At 40.9% G+C, this 15,776-nt stretch overlaps 1 protein-coding gene across 11 annotated transcripts; it reads left to right on the forward strand.

Moving 5' to 3' along the window:
• Window positions 1-624: 624 nt before the first annotated feature.
• On the forward strand, window positions 625-13,545 carry LOC133138585 (uncharacterized). 11 transcript variants are annotated; one of them, XM_061257476.1, is made up of 10 exons: window positions 625-2,980; window positions 4,547-4,655; window positions 5,437-5,516; window positions 5,743-5,797; window positions 6,204-8,978; window positions 9,135-9,509; window positions 9,691-10,585; window positions 10,676-10,830; window positions 10,960-11,740; window positions 11,996-13,545. In XM_061257476.1, the coding sequence occupies exon 1, from the start codon at window positions 1,520-1,522 to the stop codon at window positions 2,519-2,521; it is 1,002 nt and encodes a 333-aa protein (XP_061113460.1). In that variant the 5' UTR covers window positions 625-1,519; the 3' UTR covers window positions 2,522-2,980; window positions 4,547-4,655; window positions 5,437-5,516; window positions 5,743-5,797; window positions 6,204-8,978; window positions 9,135-9,509; window positions 9,691-10,585; window positions 10,676-10,830; window positions 10,960-11,740; window positions 11,996-13,545. The 11 variants fall into 11 exon arrangements, with proteins under 11 accessions (XP_061113460.1, XP_061113461.1, XP_061113457.1 ...); XM_061257477.1 differs by having other exon boundaries at window positions 5,437-5,511; XM_061257473.1 differs by having other exon boundaries at window positions 5,437-5,797.
• Window positions 13,546-15,776: the final 2,231 nt, after the last annotated feature.

Here is a 15,776-nt window from a genome sequence, read left to right on the forward strand (position 1 = left end):
GCATGATGGTGCAGTTGAGGAAATTAAGTGCTTCTCATTGGCCTCCACTGGCTTCCTATTGCCGCACGCATCCGATTCAAGGCCCTAGTGTTGGCATTTCAGGCTGCTAAGGGGACTGCCCCACATTACATACAATCCCTGATCACTCCCTACTCCCCAGCTAGACCACTCCGGTCTGCCAGCTCTGGTTGCCTTACGGTTCCCTCTCTACGGGCACCTGGCGGTCGAGCTGCACGTTCACGCCTGTTTTCCGTTCTGGTCCCTCAGTGGTGGAATGACTTACCTACCACTGTCAGGACAGCAGAATCCCTCCCCCTATTTCGACGCAGACTCAAAACACACCTCTTCAAACTCTACCTTAGTCCTCCCTCCTGACTTACCCCGCCCCCCCCTTCTGATACCCCTATCCCTGTCTAACCCCCCCCCCCCCCCCCCCCCCAAAAAAATAAATAAAAATAATAATAAATAAAATTGCACTTATGATGACGACTATATGTTTAGAACAGCAGTCCAGGTGTATTTTCCTGTATGTTCTGGTTGTGATGCTTTGACTTGTGGTAGAACCTATGCACTTGTAAGTCGCTTTGGATTAAAAGCGTTTTATGACTAAAATGTAAAATGTAAGTGTTTAGTCACAGCAGCCCCGATCCTGAAATACTATGACGTGACCAAGCCGGTCACTATCCAGAGTGATGCGAGCCAGAAGGGGCTTGGCTGCTGTCTCCTGCAGGGGGGTCAGCCAGTTGGGTATGCATCGCGAGCACTGACGCAGACAGAACAGAACTATGCGCAAATCGAAAAGGAGTGTTTGAGTATAGTGTTTGCATGCCAGAGGTTTCGCTATTATTTGTATGGGCGAGGGGAGATCGTAGCAGAAACAGACCACAAGCCACTCATCTCAATATTCAATAAGCCCCTCCTCGCAGCACCAAAACGGCTGCAGAGCATGTTGCTCACACTCCAGGACTACAACCTAAAGGTAGTGTACAAGCCAGGGCCAGACATGCACATCAGTGACACATTGAGCAGAGCCACAGCCCCAGCACAGAGAACTGATGTGAGATACACAAAGCACACAGTTTGTAGCCTGCAGAGGGAGCAAGAGAACATTGAACAGATCAATCAGGCTGATTATCTGAATGTCACAAGCCAGCGCCTGACTCAAATCAGACAGCACACAGAGGGGGATGAAAGTCTCCGGATATTGAGGGCAGTGGTGCTTCGTGGCTGGCCAGATCGGCGGGAGGACACTCCCCTGGCGATCAGAGAATACTGGTCAGTCCGGGATGAGATCAGTGCACAAGATGGAGTGCTCTTTAAAAGCCAGCCGGTCATAGTTCCACGGTCATTACGCGCAGAAATGTTGAAACGCATCCACGCCAGCCACTTGGGAGGAGATGCCTGCTACAGACAGGCCAGAGACACGCTGTACTGGCCTAACATGCCCAGTGAAGTTAAGGACTATGTGAGCCAGTGCTCAGCGTGCAATTAATACTCACATGAGCCGCAGCGAGAGACAATGATGTCACACACACTTCCTACGCGCCCATGGCAGATTCTCAGCATGGATTTATTCAGACAAGCAGGCAATAACTTTCTGCTCATGGTTGACCATTACTCAGACTTTTGGGAGATAGAGCTTCTCCCAGATCTCTCAGCGGAGACCACAGTGTTGAGGTGCAAAGCCCAATTTGCACGGCACGGGCAGCCTGACCGGGTGATTACAGACTGTGGTTCTCAGTTCGACTGTGAAACATTCAGGAAGTTTGCAAGAGAATGGGACTTCGACCATGTCATGTCTTCACCCAGACACCCAAAATCGAATGGGAAGGCTGAGTCGGCTGTGAAGATAGTAAAAAACTTGTGCAAGAAGGCAGCCAGCGCAGGGAATGACCCGTGGATAGCCATCTTACAGTGGAGGAACACGCCCACAGAGGGCATGCTCAGCAGTCCAGCACAAAGACTGCTGTCTCGGAGGCTGAAGACTCCACTCCCAGTCGCGGACTCGCTCTTGGAGCCGAGCGTGGTCACTGGGGTTCCGGAGAAGCTGCGGGCAAAACACCAGACAGCCAAGCTCTGGTATGACAGGTCAGCCAGAGATCTGCCCGAGCTGTGTATCGGCCAAGATATCAGGATGAAGCCTCTGCCTGGGGACAGGACCGGCAGGTGGAGGAGAGGGGTGTGCCTGCAGCAGGTGGGCCCCAGATCGTACTTGGTGGATGTGGAGGGGACATTCTACAGGCGTAATCGGGTGGACCTGCGGCCAGCAGAGCAGGAAGCGATCAGACACCACCCTGAGCAACACAGCATGCAGGATGGCAGCGCGCCTGACACAACACGACAACACGGCAGTCCCCATGACAACACAACGCACGAGAATGCAGACAGTGTCACGAGCGCTCAGGAAGTCAGACCGCTGAGGAGTGAGATGCACCAGCCCGCAGGCGACCCACCGCCCACAGCAGGGCATAGGACGACCAGTGGCAGGCTGGTGAAAGCGCCGAACAGACTAGATTCATAGACTGGACGTTAATGTTTTATTACTGTGTGGAACGGGCTGGTTATTGGTTTATTATTGTTGTTGAAAAAAAAAAAAAAAAAAGGGGCGAATTGGATTTGAAATTGAATTTGCGATTTGTGTAATTTGTGAATTCGAAGTAACATTGATAATTTGTAAAAGGGTTACATTCAGTTATGATGTAGAGTTATCATCTAGAAAAGGGGAGATGTTATAATGGACTGGAGTGCTGAACCCCCCCGTTAGAGTTGGTATGTTCCCAGCAGCAACCAGGAAGTGTCAGTGTGTTTATGTCCCCGCTTGAAGTTCTAATACAGATTCACAACAGATACAAGCTACCGTCTGCGGTTTCATTATTTACACAAACAGTTACTTTACAGCTTGCACCGCGATCTTTGGACTTTCTTTCCGCACTTTCTGGAGTCCAAAGACAGATTGGGTCTCGGCGTGCTCCCGAATCAAGTAAGGCTTACATTACATTCTAATTCCGAGAAAATGACACGCAGGCATTAGAGGTAGGCTATTGTTTTGAATAGAAGAACATGGTGGCAGATTTGTTAACACGGGTGAGGTGCTTAGTTTTCGACGAAACGGAAATGCCACGATCGGCAATATAGGCGTAATTCAGGTGAATGTTGTTTACTTTAGGATTACATGACTGTCTTGGACTTAGGAAGGTGCATTTTGTTATTCGTTCGGCTATGAAATCGTTTGTTTTCATTACATTACATTAATGGCATTTGACAGACGCTCTTATACAGAGCAATTTACAACAAAGAGCAAAGTGCATACCCATAACCAGGGATAAGTGCGCTGAAAGACCCGAGAGGGAATTACAATTTCAACTGCTAACTGTACAACAAAGGGCCTATTTGATCATCGTTATTTTATCTTTTGTACACAAGACCACAGAGGGGTTTTCCAGATTGGCAGCTTTCTCTTTCATTTCTCGCCTGTAGTGACTTCATCCTGTTCTGTCCAGAATGCTATGCAACATAGATAATCAACTCTGGCCCTGAATCAAAATTCAGCCATGAATTTACTGACAGTCTTCATACTTCATATCTGACTTCCAGGTAAAGGGAGGGTGGAAAACTAGCAGGGGACCATGATCTGCTGATCCCTGATATATAATAAGGAACAAATTGACATTCAAAATTATAATTAAAATAACTATTATACATCTATTATTATGAGTAGGCTCTAGAATAATACTAACTAATAGACTGACCGCGATCCTAGCGTTTACGACATTGGTTTATCGGTCCGGGAAACTTTGTGGGGTAAATTGTGCATTCTGATAAGCACAGCGAGCCGAGTCAGTGAGGGAGACACACAGCGGAGAAGCGAGACGAGAGGAGAGAGGAATACATGAGAGAAAAGTAATTTCACATGGCGTACTCTAAAAAGAGAAAAGTAGAGAGCGAAAACAGAGTTTTTAATCAAGATGGACTGACTCTTACATGCTCATTCTTCCCACGAGAAGTTCAAAACCAGTATGTCTCATATGTTCCGAGACCGTGGCGAAAAGCGCTAATGCGAAGTGCCATTACGAGACAAGGCACAAATCTTTTGAACAAACATACCCATTGAACACATTCATTCACTGATCAACAACGTGCTAACGGATGTTCCCTTAAAGTTGCTTGGATTTCGGGTCAACATAAAAAAAACATTTACTGATGTGTTGAGATTGTTTATTATTAAATTCGTTGAGACTGTTAAGATGTGAAATGGAGTCAACAAAAAAAGAAGAAAAAAAAGAAAAAGGGAAACGCTGCTACTCTTTTTATTTTCTAAAATTAAGCACTTTATTTTAAGATGCACATTTTTCAAAAGCTCTGTTATGTACCTTATTTTTAAATGCAGCCCTTATTTTACTTGAAAAGAAAAGTGACAATAAATATTGTTGAAATATTATTAAATTGTACTTTATTTGATTTGACAATCAGTTGTTGACTACATACAGACATTGATATTACTGAAACAACAAGACTACTTGAAGTCATTTTCTCTCTGCCTCATCAGGATCATCTGATGCTGTTTGAAACTCCAAAAAAGTAGTATTTGCGCTCACATTTGCGCAACAAATTTTTATTTATTGCATATTTGATGATGTTCCGGACCTTTGCTTCAGGTAACTTTCTCTAACTGGAACTCTTTGAATTTTAATTGAATACAATCCCTGCTCTAGAATGTAAGCTACATGAACATTCTTTTTCAGCTCTCAGATGACATTGTTTCTGTGTGGTTGATGGAATTTATTTTCCCTCAGCAGCTGTAAACGTGTTAACATAGAGACAACCACGTGATTAAAAATAACCTTCTATTATAATCTTTATTACAAATTAGACCATATGCTGAATTAAGTGCTTAGAAAATATACTCCAAGAATCTTCCCCTGTCTCTCTCTCAAACAGACAGACTGTGAGATTAATGTCTCTGCTTTTCCCAGCTTGCACATTCTGGTCTCTTGTTGAAGATTTATCTGGAGACTAAATAATAATCCTAGGCTGTCAGCATCATGTCTTCCTTGTTTTTGTCTCCACCCTTGTGGAAAAGTGTGTATAAGTGTCTTACTATGTCTGATTCAAATCACAAGTCTCCTCACTTGTGTCACTGCAATGTGTTAATCTCTGGTTGGAACTGAAGGGTTACTGGAATTATCTGAACTAATTTATTTAAATGTCATGTGATTCTCTCATTTATCAACTGAATCCACAAAAGCAGTTCCCTTTCTGTAAGTTACTTTTTTAGACATGCATTAGTAATATCTCCTGTAGTAGACTGCAGAGAGAATAGAGAAACTCAGTCAGGACAACTCACATATTCAGATTTAATATTTTCATGAATATGCAAGTAAACATTTTTGTGTGGATGGATGGAATGAGAATGCTGTGACGTGTTATTTTTCCTAGGCTGAATCATGGAAATCAGGACTTCTACAAAGGGGTGAAATCTGTGTGAATACATGGACATCTATCAAGCACACAGTAAAGTATTATATGCTAAATTAACTGTGATCGAATGCATTTTACTTTGTACATGTGACGGTTAGGGTTGAACTCTGTCCTTAAGGCCCTTAACCCTGCTTTGCTCCAGGGGAGGATTGTTTCCTGCTGTATCAACTGTATGTGGCTCTGGATAAGAGTGTCTGCTAAATGCCAATAATTTAATGTAATGTTGAAGTTAAATTAATCCTGCTTTTTTTTTATTGTGCACAGGAATATGCTTTAAATGAAAGGAAAATCTGATATGTGGTATTTGTGGATGTGGATGGTAAGAAACAAATATTTAGCCTCATTATATATATATATATATATATATATATGTGTATATATGTGTGTATATATATATATATATATATATATATATGTGAATACTATCTTGTTGTGTGCTTCTGTTATCACTTGTACAGTGGTCTCCAGAATTATTGGCACCCCCAATTGGCAATGTATTGTTTCGTGGATTGCCAGTCAAGGGTGCCAATAATTCTGGAGCCAACTGTATATTCTCACACTCTGTTTCTGACTTCTGTCTTGTGTTCCTTATTTCAGTTTTGTTTAAATGTGAAATAACAATACACTTCCTGATTACAATCAATAATCACATGTCACCCCCCTGCTTACTTCCTTCCACTGGCTGCCTGTCATGGCTCGCATTAAATTCAAAACATTGGTGCTAGCCTTCCAAGCAGTTATGGGGTCTTCCCCAGCTTGCCTCCAAAAAATCATCAGACCCTACACCCCTGCCAGACCTCTTTGTTCAGCCTCCACAAGCCGCTTGGCGCCTCCCCCTCTCCAAACTTCCACCTCATGCTCACGACTACTGTCTGTTCTGGCTCCACGGTGGTGGAATGAACTCCCCGTTGAGGTCAGAACTGTAGAATCTTTCCCCACCTTCAAGCGCAAAGTGAAGACCTCTTCAAGCAGCACCTCTCCCCGTCCCTCCCTACCTCCCTGTGAACCTTAATTGTTGTCTTTCTGTGATTTACGTTTTTGTGTGTTGGTATTTTTAGTTTGGCTAGGCAAGCAGTGTTTGTCTAGTTAGGTTTGGTCACTTTTGCTTTGTTGTTTGTTTGTTTATTTGTTCATAAAAAAATTATAAAAATAAAAAATTCAAATAGGCCCTGGTCCTTATCTTTGTTGTACAGGTAGCAGTTGAAATTGTACTTCCCTCTAGGGCCTTTCAGCACACTTATCCCTGGTTATGAGTATGCACTTTGTTGTACGTCGCTCTGGATAAGAGTGTCTGCCAAATGCCATTAATGTAATGTAAAGAATGTAACATTTGTCATTTCACAGATGCTATATTCTCTTGAGACTTGGAAATGTATTTTTGTCCCCCTAGGCAGGGCTAGATAAAGACCCCTGTTGGACCCCCCCACCCCGCCTCTCTCTCTCTCTAAATTATTACTTCAAAATAAATGCTTAGTTTCCATCAATCCTGCATGCATAACGGTCACCCTGATGTAGATCCAGGCTACAGGGGACATGAGTCTCTGGTATTAATGTCAAGAACCATATATTCATTTTTTTGCCAGGTCTCAGGATGATATACCCATCTTTCTGAATGTGCTATCATAGCCAGAGAAATTAATTACTGCAGATAGCAGATATACACTCAGTGAGTACTTTATTCGGTTGACCTGTACACCAGCTTGTTAATACAAATATTAAATCAGCCAATCATATGGCAGCAACTAAATGCAGAAAAACATGAAGACATGGTCAAAAGGTTCAGCTGTTTTTCAGACCAAATGTCAGAATGGGGAAGAAATGTGATCTAAGTGACTTTGACTGTGGAATGATTGTTGGTGCCAGAAAGGGTGATTTGAGTATCTCAGAAACTGCTGATCTCTTGAGTCTGCAGAGAATGATACAAAAAATGTATACCTTGTTCATGAGAGAGGTCAGAGGAGAATGGCCAGACTGGTCAAAGCTGATGGGAAGGTGACAGTAACCCAAATAACCACACATTACAGTGGTATGCAGAAGAGCATCTTTGAACACACAAAGCGACAAATCTCTTAAGTGGATAGGTTACAGCAGCAGAAGACATATAAGTCTAATGAATATCTAATAAAGTGCTAACTGAGTGTATATTTCAAGATATTTTCACTGCACCATGTTTTGTCAGCCATGACTGCTGTATTATGTAAAACAAATTTTAAAACCTTTTTTTTTTCCTGCCAGCTGAGGAGGACATACACCCATCTTTCTAAATGTGCAATCATACCCTCAGATACATTCAGATGGTAGATGTTCAATTGAAAGTGTCGTGTCTAGGAAACGACAGTCCAAATCTTCAATTTGTCGAAAAACATCTTTGCGAGGGAAAAGACAACACCACGGCAGCAAGATCTTCAGGAAAATCAGACTTTATTAGCACACATGCATAAAGCCGGATCAGCTCTCCAGAACTGAACCCCGACTGTCATTTTTACACCCATTTTATACACAGTTACTCCACCTACAACTCCTCCTCAAACCTCATTCTGGCAAATCACCCACACTGTTCTTATCGTAACTCCTCCCAATGCTCCTCCCACAACGTCATTGTGGCAAATTGCCAACGGTCCTTATGCTCTGCCAACTCTGTACAAAGTTCAGGACTCCCCCTGTCCTCACTTCACCCCGCACCTGCTCTTGGCAAACTACCAGACCTCATAAAGTTCTGGATGCCCCCCCTCTAACACACACATCATCCATACATGTCACTCTGTATCTTTCGCTTTTATAAGACGAACTAAGCAGCAGTAATCATTGAAAATATACAGACAAACTAAACATTTCATTAATATTCACTTCTAATATACTTCTCTAATATACAGACATACTAAACATTTGATTAATTATTCTCTTCTAAGGGAGTAAATGTACGTTTCATTCTTTGCATTCTTTGCTCTCATTTCAACAGTTTTCACTGGTTTCTTGCTTCTAAGCTCAGCTATAATTAATGTTCTAGGTCAAATAGATACACTCCTGGCATAAAACATTGAGAGTCCCGGAGAAATCAGCTGTAAAGATATCTCGCTTTGCCCGTGTCCTTGACAGTTTGAGACGCCCCCCCCCCCCCCCCCAGCTGGCTGCTGTGTAATTCTAGCACAATTTAGCAGTTCATCAGTTTGAAACTATACAAGGTACATATCTTACTTTAATACAGATATATTGATAAACTTTAAGCACACATCGTCGAGAGTTTTGGAGGAACCAGCCTGCTCACTAAGGTGGAGTCAGATTTTTACTTGTGATTGTTTATCGTGCTTTTAGGAGGGAGATCTTTTGTTCTGTGAATTTTCCCCTACAAAAGCAGAAATAACTAAATTGTTTTTGAGTTTTATTTGTAATATTGTATGTGCTGCAGGTATATCTGTTGCTCCTGTTCTGTGACCTCTCCTATTGCTGTGGAAGTGCAGAATATTCCATTAATGGAGAGTGCTGTCCGATGTGCTCACCTGGTAAGTCACTATCTTTCATCAAAATAAAGCTTCTACTGCAGTATATGTTGGCTTACAGGGATTAAGAAGTGAAAGCGCTCTTTATTTTGTTGTCATTGAAATGTAATTTCAAATGGGTACATTTTAGCTATGTTTTGTGATTAATCTTTCACATAGGGGAGCATGTTTATAAGCACTGCACAGAATACACAAGCACCTCCTGTATACCATGCACTGCCGGATCATTCATGGCGGTGCCAAATGGTCTTCTTCATTGTATCACTTGTACAGTCTGTGACCCAGGTGAGAAATGATTCTGTTTCTATATTCTGTTTTTACTTGATGGGTGACAGGTTGGTAGTGTGATAAAAAGGGTCTTTATTCTCCGTTCAGGTCTTGGTTTAAAGACAGACAGGGAGTGCAGTCCCACCTCTGATGCAGTGTGTGGGCCTCTGGATCAGCACTACTGCATTGAGACAGATCATAAGAAGGGCTGCAGATTAGCACAGAGACACAGTATCTGCAGGCCTGGGACATTCATCAGACGCAATGGTGAGATTGCATGATATCCACCATCTATGGGGGGGGGGGGGTTTGGGTCATCTGCCCCCCCGAACTAATACAATCATGATGGTGAAATTGCATCCAGCAGTCTGGTATGTAAATGTATTAACTCCCTGAAATAGTCATAAAAACATTGTTAATCCAAACAACACATTCCATTACATTACAGCGATTTGGCAGATCATCCAGAGCAACGTACAATAAAGTGCAGATCAGAACCATGGACAAGTGCATTAAAGACCCAAGAGGAAAGTACAGTTCCAAGTCCTAGAGTGATCACTTAGATTAAACTTGAACCCTTGAAAAGTACATCAACCTTCAAAGTAGCATACCATGGTTGGCAGCTAGAATACCCTGAATACTAAAATATATTATACATGAGTGCAATTATAACCTATAGCATACATGTGGCGGATTACTGCTTATTTTATTCATTGCTATAAAGTAATTAAAACAGCAAATACATAAAAACATTTTGGAATGTTTCCTATGATTCCTTCCATATGCCTTTCATCAAATCAGTTCAGCTCCATGCATGTCTTTTGAGTAAATATTTTAGGCACGTGTCACCCTCCCAGACAGCTAGCTCATAGGCCAAGTATAGAGAAATATATATATCTATCTTTTAAAAAAAACAGATTAAACGGTTGAAACAGATTGTCCTGTACCCTGCGCAGTGTAGATTGGTGCATTGTTTACCCCATCTTCTGTCGGGGTATGGTGTAGTTCCTCTCATTTCTGAGCATTTAGCAGAGGCCACTCGCTGCACGATCTGCTTCTGTTAATGCAGGTTGGGCTTTGTGCATGTTAATGCTCAGTTTAAATGTGCGTTGTGTGGGAAATGTTCTTCTTTTGTTTATAGCCTTTTCTGTTTTGCAAAATTAGCTCACTTAACTGCACAGTCTACTTTTCTGAAAACGTCTTTAGAAGATTTTAAATGTCTTAACATGCCTTCCAATATTTACTTGCACAGGAACACCATTGACCAATACTGATTGCGAAGAATGTCATGACAAAACGTTTTCAAATAAATCTTCTTTGCCATTCTGCAAACCACACACAGAGTAAGTTTCCTGCATTTATTCCCAAATTACATAAATATAACCCTGATGACTATTTGAGATTTTCTTTTATTGTATTTACTTTTCTGACAGTTGCCAATCCTTGGGACTTCAGGAAATTACAGCTGGAACAAACACATCAGACCGTGTATGTCGACCAAGAAATTATCCTCGTTCCAGAGTTGCTGCGCTTGTGCCTGTGGTGCTTGTAGTAGTGCTGTCACCTGTCATAGGAATTTTCATTTCAAGTAAGTTCCCCCATCTGTCTGATAAGACTTTAATACATATGTAAAGGGTATTGCATTTTAAATACATATTTAAAGGGCATTGGGGTTTAAATGGCAGTTTGAAGTTGGCTGTGTTACTTGTATTCTGAGAACAGGAAAGGGAAAGCAGAGAAAACAAAATGGAGGGATAGAACAGCCACAGGATGAAGGTAAGGGAATGCACATCATTGTGGGGGCGATCACAATGCTGATATGAATACCATTAGATGGGCTGTGTGTAGCCTGGACTGCATCTGTTAGTCTGCATCTGTTCGTCTGTTCTGCCAGGTTAGAGCCATTCTGTTCATTTACATTATAATGAGGGGTAGTTTCAGTTAATGTATTATCTTGTCAATTAATCACCACTGTAAAGACAAACCAAAAACTGGAACAAAGCAAAAGCACATCAGTGAATGTGGACCAAGATATGTTCATGTTCTCATAGTTACTGTGGCTGTACTGCTTGTATTAGAAGTATCAGTTGTGACTTTAAGAACCATTCTCATTTGAAGTAATTTACCATTCTATCTGATGAGATGTTATAGTTTAAAGTTGACAGTTATCTATATTCTGTGAACAGAAATCCGCATATTTACACAAGAGATATGAGTGGTAAGCATACTAGATTTTAAAGAATTAAACAAGGACATAAAAAAAAGTAAAGTAATGTTACATGCTAAAGTTATTCTGAAAGAACATGGTATGTGGGAAACCTTTCACATTATGTGCCTACATAAATACATTTCAAGTGCAGAATTGGCTTAATGCTATAATCTTAATCTAAATAATTCTGGTGTCACTCCTGGTGTTGATGAATTTGATACTTTTACGGTTAATCCACTTTTCTAGGAAACAGAAAGAAAAGACCTGTTAAACCAGCCGCAGGATGAAGGTAAGAGAGCGCAGGATAACTTGATGACGGAAATAACGAAAGCTGATAAAAAAAAAAAACGTAGTCACATCACTGCCCCTACTACAGTCTGTATGGACGTGTTATAACAGGTTAAAGCCATTTAGATTCTGTGTATGAACATATTTTCATTGTAGAGAGGGGTGCTTTCAGTTAATGTATTCCTTCATTAATTAAACACCAGTGTGAATATCTATCCATCCATTATCTAATCTAATTTCCTTGTCATTGTTGCAGGACAGCCAGTTCATTCCAGCATGCAGGCGAGAGGCAGGAATGCATCCTGGACAGGTTACCAGTCCATTGCAGAGGACGCTAACATTCACGCCTCCGCTGATTCCTTGGACATGGAGGAAACATCGAAACCTACTCCAGAAAGAAAGATTTCAGCTGGGATTTGAACCTATGACCTTCTTGCTGTGCCGTCTGCAATCCATAACATACAATCAGCAGTTGAGCTCTTAACTCCAGCAAAACAGAATGTTATACTGAACATGACCAACCAGTTGACAAAGATGCTTTCAAGGCAATTTTTTTGTCACTTGATGCCGCCTTACTAGCTGGAGGAGAAGCAATTGACACAATTGCTAGTCAATGGAATCATTACACCTGCATGACCTGAAAGAGACAATCTTGTAGCAGTCAGAGATAAAAAAGTGTAGGATAAATAAATATACAATCCTGGCCTTGTGATGCTGGGTATGAGTGAAAGGTCATAAAATCAGACTTCTTCACATCCTACTAAATTGGTGTTGAACTCCAAAAGACGAAGCTGACTGTGCTCAGAACAGTGATGAAAAATCAGCCAGAACTCCCCAAAGAGCTTCTGAATACACAGGTCAGAGCTGTGAATTCCTCCAAATATGCATTCTCTGAAAGTACCATTATCCTGGTCCTTGTTTTGAGCACAATAAATAAAGATGCATCTCTGAGCACAAGACTGGATAAAAAGGTGCAAATCATCTTGAACTACAGCTAAGCAAAGGAGAGGTTGACATCCATGATTAGGCACCCAAATTGACTTATTTTAAGTGCTTGTGACTGCTACACAGAACCGATTAAACCTGAAAGCATTACGAGTTCATGCCTTTGTTTCTCAGTTAAATTTACTGATGTTTCGCAGTTGTTTTTTGTTGCATCTTTGCTGTTATTGAAATAATTTGGTATTTTGACTCCTTCCAATTGTACCTCAATAAGTTTTCTCCAACTCACCACCAGCATGTCGGACAGAGACACTCAGTGAAAAGTTGTGTGGCAGGCACATGTTTCAGAGGAGAAACGCCAGCAGCAGGTTCTGTATATGACGATGAACATGCAGAACAAGCAGCAGCAGAATATGCACATAGCTTCTTCTTTATTTTTTACTATTTTACAGAGAATCACAAAGGAAAGCACTCTCAAATGCATATGAGAATTGTGCACAAACTACTCATCTACTTGTGTGATGAGAGGTTTTATTATTTGGCAGCAGGAAGTAGTCAGAACTGTCACAACTGCAGCACTGCTTTTTTTGGTCAAATTTAGAACTACATGAAAAATGTATCATTTATAAAACTATCATTCACATGATCAAATATTTATATTTTATATGTAAATATGTATAGTGTATATGTAACATTTATACTGAGTACTAAATGTAATTAATATTATTTTTTCTTTGATACATATCTTGTATCAAATAGACGGTCTCAGAGGTTCACCACTGACAATAACTAATCTGGGCCCTGCTGGTTATATTTGGTTTTGAATTTTAAATGAAAAAAATAAATCAAAAAATGTATTCCCAATGATGTGTTTGTGTTATTTGTTGACAAATCCAATGTAACAATTTACCCCACAAAGTGCATTTCACCTCCTGAATAGGAGATTGAAAGGAAAAACCACCCGAAACAAACCACAACTGAAAGAGGCTGCAGTAAAAGCCTGGAAAAGCATCAGAAAATAAGAATGCAACAGTTTGGTGATGTCAGTGGGTCACAGGCCTAATGCAGTTATTGCAAGCAAGGGATATGCTCTTTGTTCCAATACTTTTGCTCACATAAAAATTGCCTGGTCTGACACCAAAGGTGCTACATTCTAAGTAGTATAACACATCTAGGTGTAAATACCAGGAAATTAAAGCATCTTTTTAAATTTATTTCCACCCCAAAGGTATTCCGTGTATTGAAACAAAGGAATTGGCCTTGCTGTTCTTATACTTTTTGAAGGGACTGTATATGTGTACATCATTATATCCTTACCATTATATTCACATTTCACAATATCAAAAAACACTGGGTACAAATTACAGCACCTTTGTAATCTGAACCTGTGGGTTTATAGGGGAAAAGCAGGTTAGTTATGCAAGACTTTAAAAGTCAGAAGCAGGACCTTCCTATACTTGATCGGTAGCCAGTGCAGCAAAGCTGATAGTGATATGTTCATACTTCTTAGTCCTAGTCAAGATGGAGATTCTTTAGTGTGGCATTAGGAGAACCACCAGTATGTTGGACAGAGACACTCAGAAAAAAGTTTTTGACACATTTTCGGCCTGTTAATACCACTCAATCATCGCTTGAATGACACAGCGTATTTGAGTATTGCTGCTGATCATGTGCATCCCTTCATGGCCACAATGTACCCATCTTCTAATGGCTACTTCCAGCATGATATTGCACCATGTGTCATAGCAGAGGTCGCCTTAAACCGGTTTCATAAACATGACAATGAGTTCAATGTTCTTCAGTGGCCTTCCAAATCACCGGATCTGAATCCAAAAGAACACCTTTGGAATGTGGTAGAACGGGAGATTCGCTGCATAAATGTGAAGCTGGCAAATATGCTGAAATTACATGATGCAATCGGGAATGTTGTCAACGTCTTCTGGAATCCATGCCATGAAGAATTGAAGCTGTTTTGCAAAGGGAGGCCCTATCCAGTATCAGTATAATGTTACCAATAAGTGCTCAGTGAGCATATACTAAAGCAGTTTTAAGCACTTTGTTGAAGCATACAACAGCAGTTTCTGAGAATGAAACTCCAAAATCAGTTATAACCCTCCTTGTATTACACTGCTCACAAAAAAAAAAAAAACAGAAACCATTTTCCATAAACACGTTAGTCTGTTTACTGCACACCAGTTGTGTAAAGACCCATGGTGTTAGCGACTTTGCTCACCTTGCTGTGTAATCTTGAAGGGGTCCAGCATGGTCTCTGTGGCTCTTGAGTTTTCACACCACTCCAGTGGGCTGTCTTTGGCCTTCGCACTGAGGTCTGCTCATGCATTGCTGCCATCGTTACCACTAGAAAGAGGCTTCCTGTGTTTAGAAGGCACCACAGCTGCAAATGGAACATTTTCTCTTTTTTTGCAGAAAGGTGGGCGGGGGCCCTCCTCACTGAAATGTGTGAATCTCTAGTTGGAACTGAAGGGTTACTGTAATTACCTGAACTCATTTCTTTAAATGACATGTGATTCTATCGTTTATCAACTGAATCCACAGTTACCTTTCTATAAGTTACTTTTTTACACATGCAGTAGTAATATCTGTAGTAATAGCTGAGAGAATACTGAAGCTCAGTCAGGACAACTCACATTCAGATGTAATATTTTCATGAATATGCAAGTAAACATTTTTGTGTGGATGGATGGAATGAGAATGCTGTGACGTGTTATTTTTCCTAGGCTGAATCATGGAAATCAGGACTTCTACAAAGGGGTGAAATCTGTGTGAATACATGGACATCAAGCACACAGTAAAGTATTATATGCTAAATTAACTGTGATCGAATGCATTTTACTTTGTATGCATTGAACTCTGTCCTTAAGGCCCTTAACCCTGCTTTGCTCCAGGGGAGGATTGTTTCCTGCTTAGTCTAATCAACTGTATGTGGCTCTGGATAAGAGCATCTGCTAAATGCCAATAATGTAATGTAATGTTGAAGTTAAATTAATCCTGCTTTTTTTATTGTGCACAGGAATATGCTTTAAATGAAAGGAAAATCGGATATGTGGTATTTGTGGATGTGGATGGTAAGAAAC

This window comes from Conger conger, chromosome 10 (assembly GCF_963514075.1).
Source record: "Conger conger chromosome 10, fConCon1.1, whole genome shotgun sequence".
NCBI lineage: Eukaryota > Metazoa > Chordata > Actinopteri > Anguilliformes > Congridae > Conger > Conger conger.